The 25,324-nt window shown below is 61.3% G+C and overlaps 3 protein-coding genes across 5 annotated transcripts in view; 1 reads left to right on the top strand and 2 right to left on the bottom strand.

The window, feature by feature from the left end:
- The window catches only part of PCSK7 (proprotein convertase subtilisin/kexin type 7), a 20,726-nt gene extending 14,730 nt beyond the window's left edge, over positions 1-5,996 (bottom strand). The window contains exons 1-6 of one of the 3 annotated variants that reach the window (XM_054222941.1): positions 5,916-5,996; positions 4,205-4,684; positions 3,596-3,730; positions 3,021-3,186; positions 957-1,047; positions 80-134 (exon numbers count right to left, since the gene is read on the bottom strand). In XM_054222941.1, coding sequence (XP_054078916.1) covers positions 80-134; positions 957-1,047; positions 3,021-3,186; positions 3,596-3,730; positions 4,205-4,672 — 915 coding nt within the window. In that variant the 5' untranslated portion in view covers positions 4,673-4,684; positions 5,916-5,996. Of the gene's footprint in view, positions 1-79; positions 135-956; positions 1,048-3,020; positions 3,187-3,595; positions 3,731-4,204; positions 4,685-5,364; positions 5,783-5,915 lie in introns of those variants that run through there. The other 2 variants (XM_054222940.1, XM_054222942.1) reach the window with 2 other exon arrangements.
- Positions 5,921-15,045, top strand: RNF214 (ring finger protein 214). The gene is made up of 15 exons (XM_054223271.1): positions 5,921-6,028; positions 6,280-6,579; positions 6,873-6,932; positions 7,291-7,431; positions 8,149-8,288; positions 9,320-9,388; positions 10,229-10,325; positions 10,612-10,700; positions 11,161-11,251; positions 11,697-11,795; positions 12,128-12,504; positions 13,093-13,228; positions 13,521-13,628; positions 13,999-14,094; positions 14,789-15,045. The coding sequence occupies exons 1-15, from the start codon at positions 5,921-5,923 to the stop codon at positions 14,852-14,854; spliced, it is 1,977 nt and encodes a 658-aa protein (XP_054079246.1). The 3' UTR covers positions 14,855-15,045.
- Positions 15,046-18,320: 3,275 nt separating this feature from the next.
- Positions 18,321-25,149, bottom strand: BACE1 (beta-secretase 1). The gene is made up of 9 exons (XM_054223047.1): positions 24,904-25,149; positions 20,908-20,996; positions 20,158-20,374; positions 19,728-19,865; positions 19,487-19,621; positions 19,241-19,342; positions 18,946-19,095; positions 18,638-18,809; positions 18,321-18,562 (listed from the first exon to the last, which is right to left on the bottom strand). Exons 1-9 carry the CDS (start codon positions 25,147-25,149, stop codon positions 18,321-18,323), a joined length of 1,491 nt encoding a protein of 496 aa, XP_054079022.1.
- Between the last annotated feature and the right edge of the window lie 175 nt (positions 25,150-25,324).

Consider the following 25,324-nt stretch of genomic DNA (forward strand, 5'->3'; position numbering starts at 1 on the left):
CCTGTCTGGGCAGGCAAGAAATCACAAGCCCAGAGAGCTAGTCTAGGGGTGGCCCGTGCTGCTAGGATTGTTTTTTTACCTTTCCCAGTTGATGGGGGCCATCCACAGTCTTCCCATCGTCATCTGGACCCCAGCTGCAACGACAGACACCATAAGTGACAGCCCCCAGAGTCGCAGACAGCAACTCTTCCTCCTGTTACAGTTTTCCATTACAGTGAGCTACAAGCAGCCATCGGCTACTCCCACCACCACGACTGGGACCGGAGGGCGCTGTACTTTCCCATCCATCAGGTTGGCCCCTCGCTGCTGGGATATCACTGTCATGTTTGCACTGTGCCCCTGGGTCAGATTCCAGTGGACAAAATGTTTGATTTTTCTTTAACAACCAGCTTCTCACACATTCCAGTCCCCGTCACACAGCTCAGTTGGGGCTCCCTGACCACAGCGGGGGCACGGTGGCCCCTCCAGCTCAGCCAGCCTGTGGGAGGTGCTGGAGCGGAGTTCAGAAGGCAGCCTCACAACCATAGGTGCCGTGCACAGCACAGGCCGGCTCTCCGGTAACAGGAATACTGATGTTACTCTTAACAGCAGTAACAGAGCACCCCACCTTACGTGCCCAGCTGCACACCCCCTTGAGGTTCAGCCACACAGAGCCCCTGAGACAGCCTGACTGCAGGGCACAGATGGGCGCCGAGCCCAGGGGCACGGGCAGGGTGTCCCCTCTGTGAGACAGACCCACCACTTCGCAGCCTGGCTGCCTGCCTGCCAGCCACGCTCACAGGACCCAAAAAAGCAGTACTGATTTTGGTGCCTCAAGGCTAGCTGGAGCCACAGGAGGAGAGGAACCGGTGTGAGCATTCAACCATGAGCTGTGACCGCGTCCCCAGGCAGAGCAGGGCATATGGGCCTTTGCTGGGTGTCGGCACGACCTGGCTCAGGGTCCCCTTGGGGCTCACCTGCAGCTGTAGATGTCATTGATCTGATAGTGCTTGTTGAAGGCGATGGCCTCCATGCTGTCGGTGAGGGGCCCATCCAGCACTCGGATGCCTGCAGGACAAAGGACAATGAACATGACTGAAGTGGATCAAAGTAAGCTGTATAAACAGTGCAAACAAATTCCTTGGCGGGTTCACACCGGGGACACTCACGCTCCCAGCCTGACAGAACTGAATCTCACAGAGCTCGTCAGAACCCGGCAGATCAGTCCACGGGGGCTCGATGTGTGCGAGGGATTGTAGGTGCACCCTCACACACAGCTCCATGTCCTCTGCTGGACATGGTTTTTCTGCCAAGCAAGTCCTACAGTCCCACTGCCAGAACCAAGATGGGGACGGGGACAGCACAACCGAACACCATCTGGGCTCACTTCTGTGCACCCCGGAGCCCCCCTACCCAGAACACTGCTCCCCAGGGCCTTCCTCACATCCCGCCCTCAGTTATCCCAGTACTTTTCAGGGCTAGTCCCTGCCTGGAGCAATTGCTTCCTCTTCCAAGTTGCCAAACAGCCAGGCGTGGCTTTGGGAAGGGCGGCACGCTTGCCTGCTAAGGGAAGGGCTCAAAAGATGCAGTAGACCCCAGCTACTGTGCTCAGACCACGAGGGCAAGGCCACTTCTCCAACAAAGCCAATAAAAGCTCAATGCTGAGTTTTCAGTGACCCAAACCATTAATAATTACGGTTTTGCATCACAGTTTAGGCTGGCAAAGCATGTTACAAATGGAAACGAGGCACGCGTCTCAATTAAGCCTATTTATAAACAGTGCAGCCGCCCACCCATCTCAGCTCTTCCTGACACAGCACACGCGGCTTTTTACTGTCGTATCTGAGCCTCCCCTGTGGAGGAGCGGAGCAGCCCAGCGAGGGATGCGCTGGCTCTCCCCGCCCGGGCTGGCACCACACTGGCTCCAGCACTTCCACGCTGCCAGGGCAGTGCCCTGTCCCCCCACAGCACTCGAGGCTGCCCCGCTGCGCTCACCCTGCAAGGCCAGGCATAGCTTTGGACAGCTGAAGCCCGAAGATGTGCCAGGTCTGCCTGAGCAACCCAGGGTAAACCCTCCCTATTCCTCATGCTTCGGTTAAACTATGAGCTCATCTTTCCTTCTGCCAGCCGGGCTTTGGGCTTTGCTAGCAGCACCTGCCCGCAGCCTCCCAGGCCGGCTGGCGGCTGGGGACCATGCTGTGCCGCAATCAGGGTGGCTGCTCGGGGAGCGCCCCATTGGGGCGAGGTAGGGAGGGAGCCGAGCGCAGGGCAGGGGTGCAGAGCTGCCTGCAGCGCCCCAGGCGAGCTCCTGACCCCCAGCACTCTGCTGGCACCCCGGGGCCCACCCACTCCCCAGCCCCGTGTCGCAGCCAGGGAATGTGGCACCATCTGCCGAGTATGCAGAGAATCACGTCCTAGGCTGCGGCACAGCAGCACCGTCCTCTGCTCTGTCAGGGATGCATCCTGCCCGGCACAGAGAACTCGCCTCCCTCCGTGAAGGAGCACAAGAGCTCCGGAGACAGCCGAGGCCACAGTGGCACATTCCCTGGCTTTGCAGAGGAGAGAGACACAGCTGGACCTTCGCATCCTGTTCATCCCCGCAAGGCAGAGCCGAGACCAAGGGCCAGGGTAGCGCAGGGGATTGGCAAACATTTGCTTCCTCAGTGCCTCCAGATACAGCCTGCAGCACTGCACCAGAGCGGGCACGTTGTCACACGTTTGCCTGGCTTAGGCTGCGCAGTACAGATGCGCATCTGCCAAAAGATCTGTTGCCAGGCAGGCGGCGTGCTGGGAGTACTCCGGAAAAGCTGCCCCAGCACACACCTATCGTGCTCTGCCAGGAACTGGCTCCTCTGGAGAGGAGCTCAGGCAGACGCCGGTTCCTCCCTCTGACAGAGCAACCAGCCTGAGCAAGGCACCGGCTGACTCAGAGCCGCTTCGCCCAAGCCACCCCTCCCACGGAGCTGTGCCCCGGCCCCACAGAATCAGAGGCGAGACAGCCAGGCATGAGCGCAACACGCCGTGGTGCTGCATGCACGTACCTGCGATGCGGCTCCCGTAGGCAACTCCCACTGTGCAGAAGCTGTTGTTTGGCACGGCAGCAATCTCCCCGGCGCAGCGGGTCCCGTGGTGGTTGCCGTTCTCCTCGTCAGGGTGAGGCATAGGGTCGGGGTCATTGGAATTTAAGTCATAGCTGCCTTCTGGGCTCTGTAAACAGACCCACAGTCACGATGCAGGACTCTGCTCTCCGCTTTTTGGGAAAACCGGGACTAAGAGCTATGCGGGCTGAAACACAGCCTGGAAGTCACGGGAACTTAGAGGCTGCTTCCACACAGGGCTGCAGCTCAATACTGCTATCTGCTGCTGTGGGAAAGGGACCAACAGAGGCGGCCTTAGCAACTGCTGTGGGGCAGAGGGAGGCCAGCTCTCCTGTGTAAGCAGCTGCCTCCCACAGGTAGCACAAAGGCTGGTAACCCTGCAGCTTGGGTGCAGAATCTCCCAGGGAAAGGTTTGCCACTGGCACTTCCCACCCTGGCCAAGCCCGGGGTGACAGCACGGGCCAGGCTCTGCCAGCAGCCGTGCACTCGCACGCTTACGCCGCGAAGCCGGCACTCACGTAATTTGGCTGTATGTCTTTAATGGTGTGCTCCACGCCGTCGTCCACCACAACCACCGTCACACCGCGCCCCGTCACGTTCTGCTCCCAGACACCTGTGACATTGATGTCCTTCCCGGGGCTCCTGCGGTTGTTCTAAGCACCAGGAAGGACAGCGAGGGGAGAGGAAAAGCGGAGGAGTGGGTCAGCTGTGAGGAAAGGAGCTGCCAGACCTTTTGGGCGTGCTGGCTATGATGTGCGGGGCTGGGGCTGGGCTAGGAGCACAGGGAGTCACAAGGCAGCCATGGGAGATTTGTTTGACATGAACAGACAGCAACAGTCCTCGAGCCACAAAGTGAGTGCCCAGCGCCGCAGGGCCGACACCACGCTCCAGCCTGCTAGCCGTACAGCGTGATTCAGCCAAAACCCCTCTGCCCACCCCAGCACCACTGGTGCATGGCCAGTTGTGGCAGCTGCCTCCTCCCATTATGGTGGCGAGCACAGGGCGGGCAGGGCGAGCTCTCGGTGTACTTCCTCCTTGCCGCAAGAACAGAAAGTGATTGCTCTGCCTGCCATGTGGCCACACAAACAGCCCGAGCCTGCTAGCACAAGAGCCAGAAAACCACTCACCAGATGCCACTGCTGAGGGTATTTGGGATCATTAAAGTGCAGGCTGCGTTTGGAACGTTTCAGAAGCTTCTGTTCTGAGTGCCACCGCACGCTGTCATGCTGTGCAAACAAAGTGTCCACCGCCCTCCTTATTGCTTCAGGTTCGCTCGCCACATGGCCATTGGGCTGGTAGGTGAAGAGGTAATGGCCCCTGAGCTCGCCAACGCGGCCCATGTTCACCAGCCCTGCAGTCCGGGCCAGCTCCTCTGCCTGCTGCTCCAGCTCCTCCTCGGGCGCGTCCAAGCTGACAGCCCACGTCAGCTTGCCGTGCTGGGCATCAGTGCCAGGAGTGCACTCCCCGACGCAGGCCAGTCCGTCTGACAACACGAGGGGCATCCAGGCAGCACTCAGCCAAAGGCACGTGTGGATACAGAGTGTGGCCTCCATCCCTGCGCTCCATAGCGGCACCCTCCGCTTCCAATGCGGCATCAGACAGGCGGGCTGCAAAGAGCAGAAAATAAAACCAGTGAGAACCAAACTCTTCTGACCCGGAACAGGGTGGCCAAGGCCTCACCTGGAGGTCCCACGGAGCCCTATGGCTCCTAGTGGGCAATGCCAGGAAACCTGGGTTAGCTACCAACCCCCCCCGCACAGCGGAGAGCGTCTTCCAGGGAAGCCCCAGCCAAAGCAGCTCCCTCCCAGCAGTGCAGCACTGGGCAGGGACCGGGCAGGGACCAATCCTCTCTGCCCACCCTGCCTGCCAGAGCACACCGCTGCTGACTGGCGGAAGAGGGGCCACTTTCTTTTCTTATCGCAGCCTGGTACAGAAGCAAACGTCACCAGAAAGGCCACACTCCGTGAGACGCCCACAGCCGAGAGCCGGTTCCTCTTTGGAGGAAGCCCCACCAAACGCGTTTTCTCACCTGCTCCACGTCCGGAGGAACCTGCTTTCAACCAGCATGGGTGGAAACCACCACCGAGCCCCAGTTCAACCATCCCACCATTCAACCCATTCCACCAGCCACGGCACCACACAGGGGGGAAGCGCCTCCCAAAACTCCGCTCTGTTTCCCACACCCTGGCACTGCCTGGAGCTTGCCACCCCCCAGCAGTTTGCCGTTAGTGACTGCCCCAGCCGTTTTCCTCTCTCGGTGGGCTTCCAAGCCTCTGATACAACTCACCAGCTACGGTTTATGACAGACACAGAGGTCCGGATTTCTCTCCCTAGAAGAAGGGCTTTATCCGCCGGTGCCTGCCCTTACACTCAAGAGAGCGGCACCTCCGGAGAGCTCCGGCACCTCGCAGCGACCCGGGGCAGACCCAGCGTCCCCCGCTCCCCCGGGCAGCTGGCGCCAGGGAGACTGGGGAGCACGGGCACGCCCCGGCGCTGGCCAGAACCCGACTCCCGGTGGCCAAAGCTCAGGGACGCCCGGGGCAAGCCAGCAGCCGCCGGGCAGCGCCGCAGGGCAGGCCTGCCGCCGCTTCCCCCACCTGCCGGGGGCCGGCCGGGCGCCCCATGCTGGGCCTCCAGCCCCCGGTTGGGTCCGCCTGGGGAGACGGGGAGGCAGCGACAACCGGCGACCCCCGGGCGAAGGGGCGGACAGGGCTGCCGGGCACCCCAGGAGCCGAGCCGAGCCCAGCCCAGCCCAGCCCAGCCCGGCCCGTCCCGTCCCGTCCCGTCCCGTCCCGTCCCGACCCCACTGCCCCGGCCCCGGCCCCGCGGCCCCCTCACCGGGCATGGGCCGCCGTCGCCGCCGCTTCCGGATACCCACGGCCGCTGACAGCTACGTCATATCCGCTCCCGGCGGCGCGGCCTCCCCTCCGCCAGGCGGCGCCCTCGGGCCGGTCGCGCCGCTTCTGCGCCGCCGCCGGAAGGGGCGGGGCGGCGGGGGCGCGGGCCGTGCCGCTCCGCTCCGCGCCGCGCCGCTCCGGGCAGCTCTGCGCCGCGCCCCGCCGGGCCCGGGCCCGGGCCCAGCCCCGCAGCCAGCCCGCCCGCCCCCATGGCGCTGGAGCAGGCGCAGGCCGACGGCCCCGCCGCCGCCCCGGCCCCGCCGCGTCTCAGCGAGCCCGGCCCCGCCGCGCCGCCCGGCAGGTAGGTAGGGCCGGGGCCTGGGCCGGGAGCGGGGCCGAGGCGGGCGCAGCGAGTCACCGACCTGTTTGTTTTGCGCAGCGGGAGCGCCCTCGCCGCCCCGGAGAGCCCCGGCGAGGCGGCGCCGGGCGGTCCCGGCGGAGAGGCGGAGCCGGCGGCCGCCCCCGGCCAGGCCCCGACGCTGCCCGGCGGCGAGGGGGAGCCTGGACCCGGCGGCCTGGAGGCCGCGGGGCAGAGCGGCGGGGAGGCGGAGGAGCCCGACGCGGAGGCGGCCCCCGCCAGGCCCTCGCAGAACATCGCGGTGCAGGTGGGTGTCCGCCGGGCAGCGGCAGGGGCTGCGCCGAGCTGCTGCCGGGCCTGGGGCAGGCCCTGCTGCGGGGGGAGCGCGGCTGCAAGGGGGGGAGGCTGGTGTGGATGTTGGGGTTTGTGGGGCGAGGGTTGCTAAAACGGGTGCTCGGGAAGCCGGCCGGTTTCGGGGAGGGCGGGTGGGGGTGCTGCCACCGGCGGTGTTTCTCCAGGGCCGGCTGATGGCGTGGGTCCGGCCAGTCGCTGTGAAATTGCGGGGGTGGCGGGTCTGACAGCAGTCATCTCCCTTCGCAGACTGACTTCAAGACGGCCGATACGGACGTGAACACGGATCAGGATATCGAGAAGAACTTGGTGGGTATCGAAGCCCTGCGATCGGGTCCAGGCTCTGCCGCTTGCACTTCCAGAGCTGCTGCCGGGCAAAGGAGCTGGAGCACTGCTCTTCCCCCAGGGTGTTTTTCCTCACTTAAACACCGGCCTTGGAGTTCTTAAGCTGCTCTCTTTAAAGGAGGAAATGTAGTGTGAGCTCCAGGCAGCGCCTCTCTTAATCTTTTCTGATCTCAAGAGCCTGAACTTTGAAAGTGGAAGCTGTTTAACTGTGGTTCTTGATGGCAGGCTCTTCTACACTGCTGAGCTTTCCTGCCCCTGTCCCTGCTGTCTTCAGTGCGAGGGAGGTGGAAGGTTCCCCCTAAATTTCTGCTCTCTGCTGCAGGACAAAATGATGTCCGAGAGGGCTTTGTTGAAGGAGCGTTACCAGGAGGTGCTGGACAAACAGAGGCAAGTGGAGAATCAGCTGCAGGTACAGCTTAAGCAGCTTCAACAGCGGAGGGAAGAAGAGATGAAGAACCACCAGGTATTTGGCGAAGTTCTCTTTTTGTTTAATCTGCCTGTTAGCACCGCCGCTTACACGATTCAGGCGGGCTGCTTTGGCCTTGTGCGGAGCAAGCAGGCTGTGAGAGGTGGCAGTGACGCACTGCGTGGCAGTCTCCCTTGTGTACGACACTGTTTACACCGCTAAGGGCTGGCCCCTGCCGAAATCAGGGTGCTGAGCAGCTCAGAACTAGATCTAACACAGCATCCTGCACGCACGTCTGCTCCTGCTGGTGATATTGCAATGCCTCTTCAGCAAGCACAGTGTTTTTTCCAAATGAAAACTGCTGTGAAGTGAGGAGAATTAGTTCCGTGTGATTATTTAGATCTCTGAGGCCGTTTCTCTAGGATCACTAGGTTAAATGAGTGATTCACAACTGGCCCTGTAGTAGCTCACCTTAAGGCAAAAGGAACCATCAGTGTCTCATCGGCTAGATCTAAAACAGAGCAGAACTCCCTGCACGTTAAAATCCCTCTAAAAAGGCAGAAGAAACTGCGGTTTAGACTGTCTGTCTGTCTCCTGGGTTTCCTCGTAGCAATTGCTATATATCTTGCCTGGACCTACTAAAAAGAAAGATCTTGGTGACACGTGTAATCTCATAATCTCTCTTCAATTAGTCTAAAATAATAATGGATTTAAAAACAAAACAGTTACTTGTGCATTTTGCTCTTTAATCGTGTGATGCTTGTTTTACTCCAGGAGATCCTGAAAGCAATTCAGGATGTTACGATCAAGCGAGAAGAGACAAAGAAGAAGATGGAGAAAGAAAAGAAAGAATTCTTGCAGAAAGAGCAGGATCTGAAAGCAGAAATTGAGAAACTCTGTGAGAAAGGCAGAAGGTATTAATATGGAAAATGAAGTAGTATTTTGGGAAGGGAAAAGGTATTGTTTAACCCTGATGTGTACCTGCTTAAGCAAAAGAGGATCACTTTGAACTTTTGGGAAGCAGCGAGTATTGGTGAGCGGTTTTGGACAGACCTGTGTGGTTTTGAATGGATCTACCATGGAGAGAGCGCCTTTTGATTACAGAAAACGTGAGTTTTTGGGCAGCAGGTTGTTGCTTTGCCTGTCAGGTGTATGTGTGGACGGCGCTTGGCAAAGGGAACGTGCAGCTCAGCTCCGTGTGCTGCCGTCTTTCAGAATCCAGAGCCTCTCCGCAGGAGGCAGGAGTGCAGTGCTAAGGGTGGGGTCTCATTGGCCTTTCCAAGTTGTTCTCCTCAAAATCTCCCGTTTCGGTAGGCTACTTGACCATGCCTTGCACCGGATGGTTTGAAAGACTGACTGCTGCCGTCAGGCCTTGCTGTGAGACAGGCTGCGTGCCCTGTGCAGAGAATCTCACTGGGTTCAGGGCAGGTCTAACACAAGCAAAACGCAAATTGTTTGTGGAGATTGGGAGGTTCCTTTGGGTGGTGAATTTGCACTTTTATGGAGCCGTTTTGTCATGTCGTAGAGGTCTGGGTTTTTTGGGATTTTTTTGTTGTTTTTCTTTTTTTTTAAGTATTATTCTGGGGGCTCAGTGATGTTTTTGGGTAAAGCTCCTTTAGTAATGGTTCCAAGTACTCAGCCCGTTTCCCCCTGAGTGAGCAGTTGCGAAGCATGTGTTGTCAGAGTGGCACAGCTCCCTGCGGTGGATTCTGGTTCTACGCCACGGTCTTTGTGCAGTATCATGATACAGCAAAATTTTTGCTCTGGAGGACGTTGGCGGTTGCTTTCAAACGTTTATTGGATGGTGCAGCCCTCAGAGTGTGGTGTTACGTTGGGCGCGCAGCCGTGCCAATATGTTGTTTAAACTTGGGACCTGCGGCGTTAGGGGCTGGGCGATAACACCTTCGCAGCAGCTGACTCCATCTGTCCTTTTTCTCTTGTGCAGGTTGCTGAAAGAGCAGGAGGAGAAGGAAAACAAGATTGCTTCTCTGATTGCAGAGCAGTCTGATGAAAAGTAAGGCTCTTATCTGTTACTGGATTAGTGCTGTTGAATGCCCTTTTCCTTCCAGTCGTTTTGCTTTGGAGTGAATCTGATGCTTCTGGTGGGTTAGGCTAGAGAGAGCGGTCTCACGGTGCTGTCCACTTAGGCGCTCTAAAGGTTTTATCTCCTCTTCCGGCAGGCTGGTGCCCCGCTCTCTCCATTAAATCCTCTTTTATCCTGGTCACAAACAGGCTTCTAGATCCTTGTGACATAAAGATCCCGTAAGATTAGAGTTTATGCTCAGTGGATTGACTCGGCTTGTAAGTGCTACCTCTGATTCAATTTCCACTTCCCAGAATTAGGGCAACCCTATTTCTCTGTCCGTTCCCCACAGCTGCCCAACTGCTCTAAACTCTGGGACGCTCGGGTATTTCACAGCTGGGTAGAGAAGCTCCGGTTCCAGGCATGGATGCTCACGTAACGCAGGTGGAAAGGGCCAGCTTTAAACTTCTCCAGGATCAGAACCGCTTAGTTCTGTGTGCTGTCTCAGGATGCTTCCTGGTTCAGACCTGTCCACCCTTCCCTGGAGTTGGACGGTATTTTGCCGGGGGGAATTCCCCTCTCCTCGTTTTGCCCAGGGTGTTTGCACACTGGTTGTTTGCGTGCTCTGTAACAGCTCACTCTCGGGATGGTGACTCACGCAGCCTTGGGATCTGTGGCTGGTGTCATGGTCGGGAAGCTGTCGATCTTCTACGGTTCCACCCCATCCAGAGCTACCGGGATCGATCGGTTTTGTGGGAGTTTGTCAGCTCTCCTGTTCCATGCCATTGCAGCGCCTAAACCTAAGCAGGCTCGTTCTCTTTCTGTCCGCAGGCAGCTGTGGGAGATGGAGCTGGATAAACTGAAGAACCAGCACAATGAAATCAACAGGAACATTCTGGAGGAGACAGAACGGGCCTGGAAAGCAGAGGTTAGTAGGTGACTCCTTGCTCGCAAAGCAGTTGTTGAAGAGGGTCTTCGTGAGATTCCAGGTTGCTAATGAATAGTTATGTGAAATTAGGAGCAGTTGAGGATAAGGCTAAGTCCCCCTCTTTGGGGGACAAGAGAAGGCGTAAGCAAGTATCGGTGCAGTAAACGTTAGTCGGGAGCGGTGCCCCAGTGCACGAGGCATGGTGCTTAGTGAAGGGGTTACATTCTGGCAGCATGAAACAAGGGACTACAAAAACTGCTCTTCATGTGGGGCCTCTGTCTGCTAGATCCTCTCCCTGGAGAGCCGAAAGGAGCTGCTGGTGTTGAAACTAGAAGAAGCAGAAAAGGAAGCAGAGCTGCACCTCACCTACCTCAAGTAAGTCCTTGTAGTCTCAGAAACGGCGGGATAACTCGGCTGTCCCTACGTGCCCATTTCCTTTTCCTCAGCTTACGCTGCAGGTTTGACTGAAATAGCTCAAGGTGTCCTGTGGCTGTCTTATTAAAATAAAGTCACTCAGTCATGTCACAAAACAAGGGCTCTGCGCATTCCCCGTTCTGTCCATCTGCTGAACACGTGCCGTGCTCTACACCGAGTGCTGTAGGCACAGCGTTGACTGTGGTGGCCGTGTCTCTGTCCGCCAGATCAGTCCATGCTCTGGTAGCACCACGCGCTCTCCTCTTGCGGGGTTCCTCGCGTGGGTGTGAGCCCTTCTTCCCGCCCAGCCGGAGCAGAGGAGCCCGATGGGGGAAGGCAGGAGGGTGTGGGGTGGTAGTTGCTCCCACTTTGCTGGAGCGAGAGCACAGTTGCAAGTGGGAAAGTTTAGTTGTGCTTGCAGGTCTGCACCGCCCACGCTGGAGACGATGAGGCCAAAGCAAGAGTGGGAGATGAGGCTGAACAGGATACGAATGACCAAGGAGAGTGTCCGAGTAAGTTCCTGCCGGACGGCCCCCAGCCTAACGGCGAGCAGTTCTTTGCATTGACGCTACTTCGCATGCTCAGTTTCAACCCTCTTTGGGAGAGGACCAAGATCCATAAAAAGCCGTGTGCCCCAAAGCACGGCACAGTCGCTCTGCCTTTGCGAGCAGCTGCAGAGATTTTCTGCTTGTCTCTTCAGGCTCACGCGTGTGGACATGAACGCAGCGTGTTGGGTTAATTGCAGAGGCGGTTACTCTGTTTCTCCCTCCAGGTCCTTTTTCATTCTCTTGACTCCTGTGGAACTAAACTGTGTCTGCTTCAGGGCCTGTAACCGTTCCAGGGCTGAGAATGCTCTGGCCAGGCAGGGAAAGCTGCCTGTTCTAGGCACGCAGTGCCCAAAACTTCCTCAGGTGGAGGAGGCTTTGATAAATGCCTCTGTTTTCCTTCCTCTGCTAGGATCAGTTCAACGACCACATTCAGATGGTGAGAAATGGAACAAAGCTGAGCAGCCTCCCACAGATCCCAACCCCAACGCTGCCACCTCCGCCCTCAGAAGTGAGTGCCTCTCCAGCCTCACGAATACAAGCTGTCACTGCCGGGAGGTTGCTGTGAGGCCCTGGGGACAGCCTGCGCGCTGCCCTGTAGCTGGCACTGCCCGTGCTTTGTGCATTGAAGGAGGCTGTGTGGGATTGTGTTTTCTGGAGCCCTGTGCTTCTGCCCTGTCCTTCTGGGCTTGCCTGCTGTGCCTGGAGAGGAGGGGAAGGGTCTTTCCCTTGCCTGCGGTTCAGCCCACCTCCTGTCTGGCTGGGGAGGGGGGCACTCAGCTCTGCTTTCAGATGGGCTTATTCTAACCAGCCTTTTCTTCTCCCCCTGTTTTTCTTTCTCAGACAGATTTCATGCTGACGGCATTCCAGCCCAACCCATCCCTTACGCCCAGGCTCCCGTTTCCCATCGGACCAGTTCCCGTTCCCATGGTCATGCCAAGTGCCGATCCTCGGGCACTCTCTTTTCCTCTCCTGAACCCTGCGATCTCCAGGCCCAACCAGCCTTCCCCGCCGCTGCCTGCTTCCCAAGGAAGAAACAGCCCAGTAGTGGCATCGCTTATTGGCACGCACAGCCCTCACATGACTCCCGCTGCCTCCATCCCTCCGCCGCCGGGCCTGGGAGGAGTTAACGTCACTCCAGAGTTTCACAGGCTGCAGCCAGCCGATAAGCTGGAAAAGCTGCTGGAGAAGTTGTTGACTCGGTTTCCACAGTGCAACAAGTAAGCGTCTCTCGCCTTGACCTTCCCCGAGAGTGAAGACTCGTGTGTGGGACATGAGCTGGGGTGAGGGGGAGTGGAGCTCGTTTTGGCGCTTGTGGGGTCTGGAGGGAGTGAGGGAAGCCTGAAGGTGAGGAGCAAAGTCTGGGCGCTCTCTGTCGGGTTTGCCGTAGCACTGGGAATGAGGAACGTTTGGAGCTTTGTCTAAAGGACAGCGGTGGTAGCTGAGCACAGCCAAGAGCACGCAACATGCGGCGCCGCCTCAGGCGAGTCCTTCAGCCTCCGCGGTGGGTGCCGCATCCTGCCTGCACGGCAGGTGGGCGCTGTCTCTCGTTCCAGCTGGGGTTTCCCCGCTCTTTCCCCAGCATTTTGAGGATGGAAGCTCCCTCAGCGTATGATTCCCTTCATTTTAGACAGTAGACGGTTGAGAGCACGCACTCCTTTGCTGTGATACGGGCTTGCCCTGGGGCTGGGGTGGCTGGTTGACCGGGGGCGGTGCTGCAGGGCCTTTGATGGAGGGTCCTGGTCCATGGGGGCCGCTCGGCTCGCTGGCCGTGGCTGGGAGCTGTTAGCAGTCTGCTGTCCCTGCAGGGCCCAGCTCACCAACATACTGCAGCAGATCAAGACTGCTCGGAGGACCATGGCGGGTCTGACCATGGAGGAGCTGAACCAGCTGGTGGCGGCCAAGCTGGCGGAGCAGCAGGAGCGGGCAGCGGCCGGGGCTCAGGTGGGTGAGCGGTGCGGGACCGGTCGGGGCCCACCAGACTCGTCGCGGTGGGCTGCTGGGAAGGAGAGCCTGGGTAGCAGTGAGGAGCTGCGCCTGCTCCCTGGTTCCCCGCAGACTGAGCCGCCCAGGGCTCGCTGCTGGGCCCCGCAGAGCTCAGGCTGTGCGTCAGGCGTGTCCCCTGGGTTCCCCTTTCTGCTGACGGCGGGAGCAGTTTTCCCCGAGGTGACGTGGGGTAACACGGCTGTGCTTTCCTGCTGAGCGTTTCTGATGTGCCTCGTTTGCCTTGCTGCAGCCTCTCAGTCGAATCAGAGCCCCCATGTTCTCTGCTCCGCTGCCTCAGATCAGCACGCCCATGTTCCTGCCCCCAGCCCAGGTGGCTTACCCTGGAACAGCGTCACATGTAAGGCATTTTGGCTTTCCCAGAGCACTTCACCATGCCCGGGGAAAGCGGAGGGAGGGAGCCCTTCTGAGAAGTGCGCCGGTGAAGCTGGGACCTCTCTCCTCATGCAGCTACTCGGGCTGGTGAGGTAGAAGGGGAGGGTTATGGGCAGGGCTCCTTTGTGCTCCCCATTGAGGGAGAGGGGAACGGCTGCAAGAGAGGTGGCAGAGGCTCTAACGTCATGGGATGGCTGTGTGCGGAGGGAGGATCGGGCAAACTGGCCCCTGGCTGCTGCTGGCGGGACGAGTGGCTGGAATGTGGAGTATGTGGTCTGAGCTGGGGTGTCTGACTCGTGTCTGTCTCCTTTCTGTTCCCTCGCGGCTCGTCCCAGACCCCGGCTGCCTGTAAGCTGTGTCTAATGTGCCAGAAGCTCGTGCAGCCCGGTGACCTTCACCCCATGGCGTGCTCGCACGTGCTGCACAAGGAGGTGAGTGTGTTTCCCCACTGTGTGCCGCTCTTGGGTTCCTCGTAATGGTTCCTAGTGCCAATTCTCTTCCGTGGGCCCTGGGCACGTGTAGCGAGTCCCTGTTATACTGAGATCTTGCCAGGAGAACGGTACGATCAATAAACAACAACTCTTCATCCTGTCATCCTCCCTTTCCTTGCTGGGCCGCTCTGAGTGGCCGTTTGGTGGCGGCTTTGGGAACAGACTGTCCTTATTCCATCCTCCGAGCCTGTGCTCCTTGCTGGGAGCGTTAGGTCCTGGCCTTTTGCCTTCTTGGAGCAGGACAGTCTGGGAGGATCTGTAGAATACAGGGCGATGGAGAGAGCTGCCACCGTCGCCCAGGTGTCTGGGCACTGTGTGTCTGTGCACAGGAGCTCTTGGGAAGAGGAGGAGCCTTCTCATCCCGCAGTGCTGGCCCCAAATCCCTGTGGGGCCTCCAGCAACTGCCAAGGAAATGGAAAACCATGCATTGAGGAGGGCCTGGTGATCCTGCTAGGTTGAAGAGGGCTCCCTCCGCGTGGCGACCTTTTGATGGAGGCTGTCTCTAAGGAGCAAAAGAAACCATCCCTTAAAATGAGTGCTCGTGCCAGCACTCTTCTGGAAAAGTAGCGCCACGCTATGTTCACAGCGCCTTTGAGTTGTGCCTGTGGCTCTTGACTAATTCTCTCTCTTCCAGTGCATCAAATTCTGGGCACAAACCAACACAAATGACACTTGCCCCTTTTGCCCAAGTCTCAAATGACGGCTACTCGAACAAAGCGGTCCCACACGAGGAGTTGCTGTGAATAGACAGGATCAGTTCTAAGATTTCTACAGTTCTATATTTATACGACCATGTATACACATGTACATTTTTATTATATAGGTAATGGTGTGTATAGAAAGTCTGTATACATACAAATTCATAAATAAAGTGTGTATATTATGCAGTGATTTGGTGCTGCTCCTTATTTCTTAGTTCGCAGCCTGGCTGGCTTCCTTTGGAAGGGGCGTTACAGAGCGTAACCTGCTGGGATGCTAGTGGCTGCTTTAACTACCTCTTCCGCAGAGCTTCCAGCCGCTCCTTCTCCGGGGCCGATGATGCTCCCAGCAGCTCCGCGCTTGCTGCAAACCGTTCCCCTTGGCAGGACACCTCACCGCCCCGCGGTCCCGTCCCCTGCCCCGTCTGTCACACGGCAATTACCCTCTTAGCAATGAGCAGGTTGCAGATGCCGAGCATTTTTTGTGGTCTTTTTTTAATGTAATAATAATTTACCGTGTTAACATTCATTGTTCTTACATAGACAATAGGTTACAGAGTACTGGAGTCTACAGCGACAGCCTGCCGGAACCGTCCCCGTCCCCCTCTGGCGGGGCAGGGCTCCGCGCACCTTCACCTGCGGTTCCCTGCTGTAACTCCGGGCACAGGGGGGGGAGCACTCGGGAACGAACCGGAGCGAACGGATTCGGCTGCACTGCAGCTCGGGATAACCAACCTGTCGCGGTTCCTAGTTTCCCCTCTCCTGCACTTCCTCCTCAAGCACGGGCTGACACGCCAACACCTTCTCCGTGGATTTCGGTGGGAGTGCGAGGTGCTCAGCACCACTTAAAATCTTGCACTTACTCTGTAAAATTTTTTCCCCCCCTTACTTGCAATCTGCGGCACAAATTCAGCACTGCTGAGGCAGCCCTGCCTCGGGGTTGGTCAGTGCAAGCGCTGCCCGGGTGCAGCACGCCTGAATCTGGCCACAGCCCGAATCTTCCTACACGCACGCGCGCGCTTGCCAGCGTGTTTTAAGGCAGTGGTCCACAACAGTCTCTGGGGTCCTGGGGGGGTCCTGGGGGCGTGCTGGGCAGGCACGAGGCTGCGGATGGAGGTCTGTGCGCGCTCTGCCATTGCATAGCGTTGCCCTCTTGCGCCGGAGCGGACTCGCTGGATGCTTGCCGTTTTGGAGCAAGGCACGGGAACGGGGCACTAGCAGTGAGTGGGACAGTTTGGGGGTGCGTGGGACGGGCTGTTGTGGCGGTGCCCAGTGCTAGGGCTGGCTTCCCTCTCCTACCCTGCGTGTTTCCCCCTCCTGCCTCGCGTGCTGGCTCCCTCACTGTTCCCAGAAATACTTAGCTGCAGGATTTAGTTAACAGGCTTTGTGCTCAGCGATCGCTGCAGAGCCGCCCCTGTCCCCACCTGAACCGGTACCCTGGCTCTGGCACCGCAGGCAGCCCCCTCTTTTGCTCGTGGAGGAACGTTGCCTTTTCATGGGCGAGTCTCGGTTTTCCGAACGACGCGCTTTCCTGTCCAGGCTGGAGGCAGAGAAGTAAGGACACAGCACGGTGGCTGCAAGCTCAAGGGCGTCCGCCCCAGGGAAGGGAGAAGGTGAGCCTGCAGCCCCCTCTCCCTGGGGCAGGACGAGCTGCGGCAGGCGGGGAGAAGGGGAGGGTCGTCCTTATGTACTGGGAAATCCTCCCTTTGCCAGAGGAACACCATGAGGACAGAAGCAGCTCTTGCGCTCGATGTCCTTTGGGCTTGTGAACCACTGCTCTGCGTGCCCCAGCCCTGCCCTCCTGCGCCCCTCCACACTGTCACCTCCTCTGAAACCACCTCGGGCCACCTCTGAGCCATAAAGTGCTTCCGCCCGAGCACGCCGCTGCCGAGCAAGCCCTGGCCTGGGGTTGTGGCCAAGGGCCTAGGACTAAGCAGAAGGATAAAAATATTTTTAAAAAATCAACAAAACAGAACAGGACCAAACCCCCTAATGTTGGGTTTAGAACAGTGGCTTTCAGCGCTAGAATTAAAAATATAGATATATGTATATATTGTACAAGTGAGAAGCGACCGTTATTTGTACACCTGTGTGCGGTGTGGGACCTGCTATATACACGCTCTGATTCTGCGCAGCTGCACTACCGGTGACTCGCATTATAAAAAAAAAAAAAAGAAGAAATAAATACAACCATGTGTTTAAAAAATAATAAATGCTGCAGTCCCCACTGCCGCCGCCTGCCCCCACGCCGCCGGGGTGTCTCACGCCTCGGGAGCGGGAGCGCAGCCGCGGCCAGGACGCACGGACTCGTGGATGGAGCGGAGGAGCCCCCGCGCCGAGGGACGCGACGTGCCGGCGGTGAGGCAGGGCAGGGGCTGCAGGCGGGGGCCGGCCGGGCGCTGGCTCCCCTATGGCTTTCGAAGGGACGGGCGGGCTGGGGAGCAGTCGGCACCGGCGCTGGGTACTCCGCTCTCTCCTGGCGCACGGTTTCTGCATGTAGCAGGCTGTGCAGTGCTTGTGGGGGACGCCGCTGCCTTCCCTCCCCGGGCAGCCCCTGTCCCCGCGCCGGGAGGCTGCCTTCCCCAGGGCAGGAGGGCAGCAGCCAGCGGCTTCTCCATGGCAGGCGCCATTGATGCTGGAAGGGAGGTGAGGCAGGTTCCCGAGCCCTGGGGACGTGGCGAGTGGCAGCGGAGCGGGGAGAGGATGGGTGCCGGCTCCTGCCTGTCCCGGGGGGCAGCGGGGAGGGCAGGGTGGGCGCAGGGAAGGACAGTTTGGCGGGGCAGAGGAAATGCCATGGCAAATGTTAGAGCGAGCGGTGTACGGGGGAGCAGGAGGATGGGAGGGAAAGCCCTGGCTCTGGCTGCTCCTGTCCCGGGCCGCCCCAGGCTGGCCCTGCGTCTCTCTAAACAGCCCGGGGCTGGGGACGGGAGGCTCTGGAGATGGGAACGGGGGAGTCGGGCTGGGGCAGGCGTCCCGCGCGGGGAGGGAAGGCATGGCCGCAGCATGCATGCACGCACGCACAGCTCCCTGCATGGAGAGCCTGGCCCGGCGGCTTCCCGGCAGGGCGGGCTGAGACGGGCGGCGGCACAGGGACGGAGGGACACGGGGGACAGGCAGGGGATGGCTCGGCGGCATGACTCCGTCAAACTTGGCAGGGCTGGGCAGGAGAGCCTGGGACAGCCCGGCGCGCCCTGGTGCCGCAGCAGAGATGCTCCCCCCAGCCCCCAGGACAGGGTCGCTGCGCTCTCACCCCTCCCCAGCTGCCAGGCTCCTTCTGCAGGTCCCAGACGAACACAGGCCAGGGCTGGGGCTCCCATGGGCACCGAGTCCCCCAGCGCCAGGAGGACCTGGGCTGGGGGTCTGAGGTCCCCGCGCTGCCTCCACGCTCCAGCCCCCGGAGAAAGGACCTACCTCTCCCTGCCCTGCTGCCTCACCTGCGGCCCCCGGGGCCGCCCCCACGCTCCGCCATCACTTCAGCAAGGATATGTCATCGGCAAAGTCGTCGTGGTCCCGCCGCAGGCAGTGGAAGCAGCGCCACTGGAACACCATGAGGCAGAGGGGCAGCATGAAGAGGGCGCAGATGGCTGCCATGACATAGGCGATGGTCATCAGGGTGGACTCGTCCGTCTGCGGGATGTTGTAGCCACAGTCCTCCATGTTGGAGTGCAGGTAGGGACCCTCCACTGCCGCCGTCCGAAACTCGTCATGCACTGTGGGCAAGAGAAGGCAGGGCTCTGGCCACCACGTCCCCTCCGCCACTCCCTCCCTCCGCGCCCAGCCCTCACCGTGGCAGGCGCTGACAGCGAAGCCGATGCGCTTGCGGGCACGGTCGAAGACCACGTAGAAGCCCTCCATGATAACGGCACCCATGACCGTGCCCGTGGAGGACTGGGAGATGGCAAACTTGTAGCAGTCGTCCTGAGAGGTGGCCACGTCCTCCACCGGGCGCAGGTATTGCTGCAGGAAGAGAGGGGCTGTCAGGAATGGGGACGGGGGCCAAGCTTTGCCCACCCAGCGCGGTCCTGCCCAGGCGACCAGCTCCAGCCCGCTCTCCAGCTCGGCTCCGGGCAGGGTCTGGCCCGGCCACGCTCACCTGGGGCAGGATGGTGATCCGGAAGGACTGGTTGGTGGCCTCCCCCATCAGGTAGAGGGACAGGACCGGGAAGATGTGCCAGGGGGTGGTGCCGACCTGCCAGCAAACCAGCTGCTCCCCCAGCCAGAAGCCATCTGGGAACTTCTCCGTCTGCCGGAGGGAGGGGGGAGGTGAGCGGGGCCATGCCGGGCAGGCAGCAGAGATGCTCAGGCTGGTGACAGGCAGCCATGCTGCCCGCAGCCCCACGCTGGCCCTGGGGACGTGCCCACGGTGGGCAGGGATGGGTTTCACTGACCGAAGAAGCCGTTTTGATGGATTTCACCGCAGCCTCGAACACCTTCTTTGGCAGCCTGAGGTTGGTGGTCCCGCTGTCCACGATACTCTTGTCATAGTTGTACTGGGGGCAGAAGAGGAGGAGTGACCCGGGCGCGAGGCCCCAGCCCCGCTCCCCTCCCGATCTCCTTCAGCTCGAAGGCGGACGCCTCCGGCAGCAGCAACGAAGCAGTGCCCCGCAGGGCAGGCTCCCCCGCCGCCCCCTCACCTCTTTGCAGTCCATGTTCAGGTCCTGCCCGTTGACCTCCAGCTTGACGATGATGACCTCGTAGTACCACTCCTTCCGGATGGGCGTGTACCAGATGTCACCCACGTACAGCGAGCGGTCGATGCCACCAATGATCTGCAGCAGAGACAGAAAGGCGCTGCCACCCCACGCTGCCAGCTCCGGCCAGGCACGTCCCCCCCGGGCAGCCCCACCACCTCCCCGCGGCCTGCGGAGCGCTCACCATGCTGCCCCCCACCGACGCCACGGTCTCCGTCTCGTTGGGCGAGAAGCCTGCCCCGCAAAGCTGGAGGGAGAAGATGTTGGGCACCCGGGTCTGCTTCACCAGGGAGTCAAAGAAGGGCTCCAGGCTGTCGTCGGGCTGGCAGGAGGAGAAAGCAGAGGCAGGACAGGGATGTGTCAGCGCTACCCCTTCTCCAGGGGCTTCCCGTGCCCAGGGGAGCTCCCCTTGCCGGGACCGCTGTGCCCCAGGGATCCTGGCTCTGCGTGCTGTTGGAGCAGGGCTCAAGGTCACCAGCACGGCTGCAAGCTGGGCCCCGAGGACCGAGTGGAGGCAAGGAGAGAGGGAATCGAACCCTGCTGGGACGGGGTGCCCCCCCCTGCCGGCAGGGCCAGGCTGAGCCGGTGCCCGGAGGGCTGTGAGCAGGACTCACCCGGGCGATCTCGGCGTACGCCAACCCCAGGATCCCTTCCCAGTTGGAGCCGTTGATGAAGAATTTGTCCGACTCGGTGATGGCAGCGATGTTGGCTCTGACGGTGACGTTGGGGCCGTGGGGGATGGTGACGAGGTCGGTGCCCAGTTCCCCTTCCCACTTGCCCTGGGTGTAGGGCACATACACACCCTTCCGCAGGTCACGGTAGGTGCTGGACCTGCAACGGCGTCGAAGAGCCAGAGTAAGAGCGGTGTGGAGGAGGAGTGGGTGCCCACACGCTGGGTGGCAGTGGGAGCGCACGCACGCACAGCCCAGCATTTGCAAGCGTGGAGGCGTGCCTGTCCCGCAGAGCCGGGTGGCTGTGCAAGCACGGCGCACTTCTCCACGCATGTGGCTGTTGGGAGCCCCGCCACGCGTCGGTGAGGCACCAGGACGGCTCCTCGCAGCCTGGGCAAGGCTGTCACAGGGTGTGCAGGGGACAAGCCCAGCTGTTGTTTGCCATGCACAACGGCCAGAGGCCTAGATACCATCTTAAATGTTCTGGGAGGGTGGACAGGCGGCCGAGGGCTCCCTCTTTCTCCTGGCACAGAAGGGGCCGTGTGGACCCAGCCATCCTGGAGGCTGGAGGTACCTGGCAGGGTCTGGCCAGACCCCCAGCAAGAAGGGGCACCATCCCTTGGTGGGGCCAGGGCTGTGTCATGGGCACACGAAGCGGTGGCTGTGCTCTCTGCGTCCCCCCAGCATACTCACAGCTGCCGCTGGTAGTATCTCCGGAGGAAGGGGTGAGGCGCGGCTCCCACTGCGAAGTTACTGCTCCCCGTGTCCACCAGGATATTCAGCTGGAGAAGGAAGAGACAGGGAAGCTCGTCACTGCAGTGGGACCCTGTACCATCCGCCCAGCTCTGTCTGCCACCGCAGGTGAGTGACACCTTTTCTGTCCCCATGCCGGGCACGTGGTGGCTGCTGCACCGTGTGCTTCCCAGGGAGCCACGGCTCTCCATCCCCATCTGGGCAGCCAGCCTGGCTCTGCCCTCCCGCCCAGGGCCAGGGCTTGCCCCGCTCGCCTCTGCCCGGCACCTGGACCCTCTGCCAGCCCCACTGTCAGGCTGGCAGGGCTCAGCCCACCCTATGTGGGCATGGGGACAGGCAGAGGCAGGGCAGGGAGGCTGCCCTGGTGCCTGCTGCGTCTGGGAATGCCCAGGAGGCGGGAAGGATGCTGCACAGCATCGCAGAGCCCCGAGCTGAGCAGGGTCCCTCTTTTGCCGTGTCTGGCGACAGCTCAGAGACGCTGCGAGAGGACGCAGTGGTGGAGCGGGAGTCAGCGACATCAGGGTGCTGCATGAAAAGCAAACATCGTCCGGCACCGTGCAAACAGAGAGTGTGCTCTCCTCTCAGCCCTGCCTGGCCTCAACCCCTGCGCCCAGTGCCTGAACCCGCAGGCAGGATTCGGCAAGCACCCGGCAGGGCGTCGTGGGGCCGGAGGGAGCAGCAGCAAGACGGGGTGCCCAGGCTCCCCTTGCCAGCAAACCTAATTTGCTCGCAAAGCTGGTCGGAAGGATTGATGGTACACAAGCCAACGCGGACCGCTGGGTCTGCTAATCGGCCATCCATATGCTGAGCTCTGATCCTGATTCATTTCTGCCTGTGCGCTGGATTACCGGCTCACTGGCAGGGTTTGGCAAACGTCCCGCCGGCGGGGCCGGGAGCGGGCTAGCTGGACCCTGCCCCCAGCTGAACACTGCCTGCGGCCCCTCTGCCACGCGAGGGGCAGCGTGGGGATGGCCAGGGTGGCAGCGGGGCTCCGGAAGGCTCCCGGCCACGCTGGGGGGCAGAGCTGCGGGCTGAGCTCTGACCTCCAGCCCTGGGGGCGCCTCACCAGCACCGCCCCAGCCCGCAGCACGCCAGGGCTTCGGCCCTTAATCTGCGGGGTCAGAGGGGAGAGGAAGGAGGCTAATGCGCTTGTGCTAATCGCAAAAGCTCTGGGCTACAGCTGCCAGAGTTTTCTCCATGGCCTGCTGACAGGGGCTGGCTGCAGACACCGTGTCCTGGGTTCCCCTTGCCCCAGCCCTGCCACCCTGCCCGTTGTCGCTGTGCTGCGCTGGGGGACAGGTCTCCCCGGAAGGGAGCCAGGCTGGCTTCTTACCTACGGGAACAGTTCTGCCACGGGTAAAGATCAGAGCGGCACATTCACCCTTCCAATATCCCCCTCGGGTGAGTGCCAAGAGCTGCCGGGGCAGCTCAGCACCCGCTGCGCAGCCTGACCTTCCCCTGGCAACCCGGCACCTGCAGCCGCCGCCGCTGCGCCCGGCCGTTCCCGGGGCCGTTCTGTTTGATCAGTCATTAGGGACCATCTGCTCCACACAGCGCATCTTCAGTACCCCAAGGAGACGGGTTTCCCTGGAGAAAGACCTGCCGAGCTGATGCCGCAGGGAGAGGATGCAGGCGGCAGGGAGGATTTTTGCTCTCGCCCGTCCAAGAGCAGCAGTTGTGCCGGGGAAGAGAGACAAGCCGCCGCTACCCAGGCCCTGCATGCAACCCCCCAGCGGCCAGACAGCCCCAACCCCAGCCGTTCCGCGCCAGGCTGGTGGGTACGACATGCATAAGTGATGGTGAGAGCAGTGGCGGGGACCCACACCCCACAGGCGCCATCCTGCTGACGGGGGTCACGCAGAGGACCCCCTGGAGAGGACCTGCATCCTCAAGACTCAGCCCGACCGTTGATTCTGGCCAGGACACGGCACGTGAACCAGCGAGGCCAGGACATGTGCGGCAGGGACGCTGTCTGAAACCCGTCCGCTGCTCCCTGGAAGTGACAGCCCCCCCGGGCACCTCGGCAGAAGCAGTGGCTCTGCGTGGCATGTGCCCTGGGTGCTGTGTGCTGCTCCTGGGGCAGCGAGCCTCAACCAGGTCACAGGGGCACCAAGCCTTCGCTATTTGTCCCAAAGCACCAGCTCCCAGTGCTCGGCTCCCACCCTATTCCCCGTCTATTTATGAATCAGCCGGTCCTGGGGAGCCTGGCATGAGCGTGCAGCAAAACCAACATGCAAAGGGACATGGAGCGTGAGAGCTGACGGCGACTTCGCAGTGCAGCACAGCTCAGAAACAAAATTAAAGCGCCACAGAATAAAGAAACCTCTTTGCCAGCACCAGGAAGGTGAGAGGAAAGGTGAGGAGGGAGATGGGCAGCACGCGTGCCTTTCAGAAGGATGCACGCACCCCCACAGAGAAACCCCCTCCTTGCTCCCCGATTTCCTGCATATGCACAGCCATACTCTTCCATGTGAATCTTTTAATTCCATTACAACGCCTGGAGGGACTGTGCTCCAGCGCACACACACGCGCGCACGCACCACGTTTGCATTTGGAAGGAGTCCAAGGCTGGAAGATGCTGCCCAAAAGGGTGACTGGCTCCGAAATGCACGAGTGCCTGGAAACAGGTGGTTTGCATGGAAATTATCTGGCAGCTGCAACACGTGGCAGATCCCAGGCAAAAGATGATGAAATCCCATTTAAAACTAGGGTTTAGACATAATCTCCTCCCTTTTTCCCTAAACACACCCCGGAGAGTAGAGAATAAAGCCCAGGCACACAGGGACACCACGGAACCGAGACACCCGATTTCTGTATCACCCCCCTGTCCGCAGTTCACGTCTCGCTGGCGTCGCTGTCTCCTGCCACGTGTGCGGAGCCGTGCTAGGCACCCAGGACGGAGCCAGCTCATGGGGAAAAGCCAGCCTTCCCTTCAGAGTCTGCGTGGGCGCTGGCTGTTTTGGCAGCCCCAGCGTACGTGGTGGGTGGCAGGTGCGTGGGAGCAACGTGGGCCCTCTGGTACCGAGCTGGCCCCCGCCACCTCGTGGGCCACACTGGCTGCTGACGGTGGTTGGTACGAGCGTATGGGCGCAAAAGGATTCGGCAGCAGGAACCTCCACAATCTCACCCAGAAAAGAAGGGGGGAGCTGGTCCGCCCTGGGCACATGTCCCTCGGCACCCATCCCGCCCCCAGCGCACAGGCAGACAGTGCCACGCGTGTGAGCTGGGCAGCGCAGCTCCCAGGACACGGGGGACACCGAGGAAAAGATGGAGCAGGAGCAGGGCGTGGTGATGCACCAGCTCCAGCTCTGCCTGCCCTTTCTGTCCCCGGCTCCTGCCCGCTGTCCCCCGACTCCTGCGCAGCGACGACCTGCTCGACAGCCCCGAGACAAGCAATCTCGGGAGAACGTGCCCCGGTCAGGAGCGGCATGCGGAGCCGGGCGGGCGGCAGCAGCTGCTGGGGGGAACGTGCCAAGCGTGGCTTCCATCGCGCCTGCATGTGCCCGCTGCCGGCAGGCGCAGGGCCGTGCGGACGGGCACGCCGCTCTCCCGCCCGCTCGCCGCCCACGCAGCTCCTGCCCGGTGGCATCCCCGGGCCGGGGAGGGAGGGATGCAGCCCGGCCCGCCGCCACGCAGCCCCCGGGGGTGTCCACCCGGGTGAGCCGCGAGTGACCTTCGGCGGGTGTCACCAGCCGGCGTCCACCGAGAGCCAACAGAAAGAGCAGCATCACGGGATGGGGGGGCCCGGGAGCGCTGCCCGACAGCGGCAGCCACACGGCAGCCTGGCTCGGCCGCGCAGCCTCCCCTCTGCACCAAACGGCGGGCCCGGAGCGGGACCGCAGCCCCGCTGCAGGCCCGGCCCGGCGGCTCGGCGGCCCCCTCCGCGGCGGGGGAGGGAGCGGAGCCCGCGCCCGCGGGCGGCCCGGCGGCCCCTACCTTCTGCGGGGGGCTGCCCACCGTCATCTCCACGTAGTAGCCCTGCCCGGACTTGCCCCGCAGGTTATCGATCATCTCCACGAAGCTGCCGCCCCGCTCGGCCTCCTCCGGCGCCCGGCGGGCCCGGGGCCCCGCCGGCAGGGCCGCGCCGCCCCGTAACGGCAGCCGGATCCGCGGCGGGGCCGGGCGGGCGCGCAGGGCGGCCGCCCCCAGCCACAGCAGCAGCCAGGGCCAGGCGGCCGCCATCGCCCTCCGCCGCACCGGCGGCTCCCCGCCCCGGAAAGCCCGCCCGCCTCCGCCGCGCCGCCCGCCCGCCCGCCGGCGGAAGCGCTCTCGTCCGCGGCCCGGCCCGGCTCCCCGCTGGCCGGCTGCGGCCCGACCCGGCCCGGCACCGCCGTCTCGCCGCCGTGCTCCTGCCCCC

Source organism: Rissa tridactyla, chromosome 17 (genome assembly GCF_028500815.1).
Source record: "Rissa tridactyla isolate bRisTri1 chromosome 17, bRisTri1.patW.cur.20221130, whole genome shotgun sequence".
NCBI classification, from domain to species: domain Eukaryota; kingdom Metazoa; phylum Chordata; class Aves; order Charadriiformes; family Laridae; genus Rissa; species Rissa tridactyla.

What these genes read in the sequence shown, in the direction of transcription:
- BACE1 (XM_054223047.1), bottom strand. Translation starts at nt 25,149, where the DNA reads ATGGCGGCCGCCTGGCCCTGGCTGCTGCTGTGGCTGGGGGCGGCCGCC. An exon ending in CCATCAAAACGGCTTCTTCG is followed by an intron (nt 19,096 to 19,240) that starts GTCAGTGAAACC and finishes TCCCTCCGGCAG; the next exon opens with ACGGAGAAGTTCCCAGATGG. An exon ending in CGCTGTCAGCGCCTGCCACG is followed by an intron (nt 18,563 to 18,637) that starts GTGAGGGCTGGG and finishes TCTTGCCCACAG; the next exon opens with TGCATGACGAGTTTCGGACG.
- RNF214 (XM_054223271.1), top strand. Translation starts at nt 5,921, where the DNA reads ATGGGCCGCCGTCGCCGCCGCTTCCGGATACCCACGGCCGCTGACAGC. An exon ending in AGGATATCGAGAAGAACTTG is followed by an intron (nt 6,933 to 7,290) that starts GTGGGTATCGAA and finishes TCTCTGCTGCAG; the next exon opens with GACAAAATGATGTCCGAGAG. An exon ending in CTGCACCTCACCTACCTCAA is followed by an intron (nt 10,701 to 11,160) that starts GTAAGTCCTTGT and finishes TTGTGCTTGCAG; the next exon opens with GTCTGCACCGCCCACGCTGG.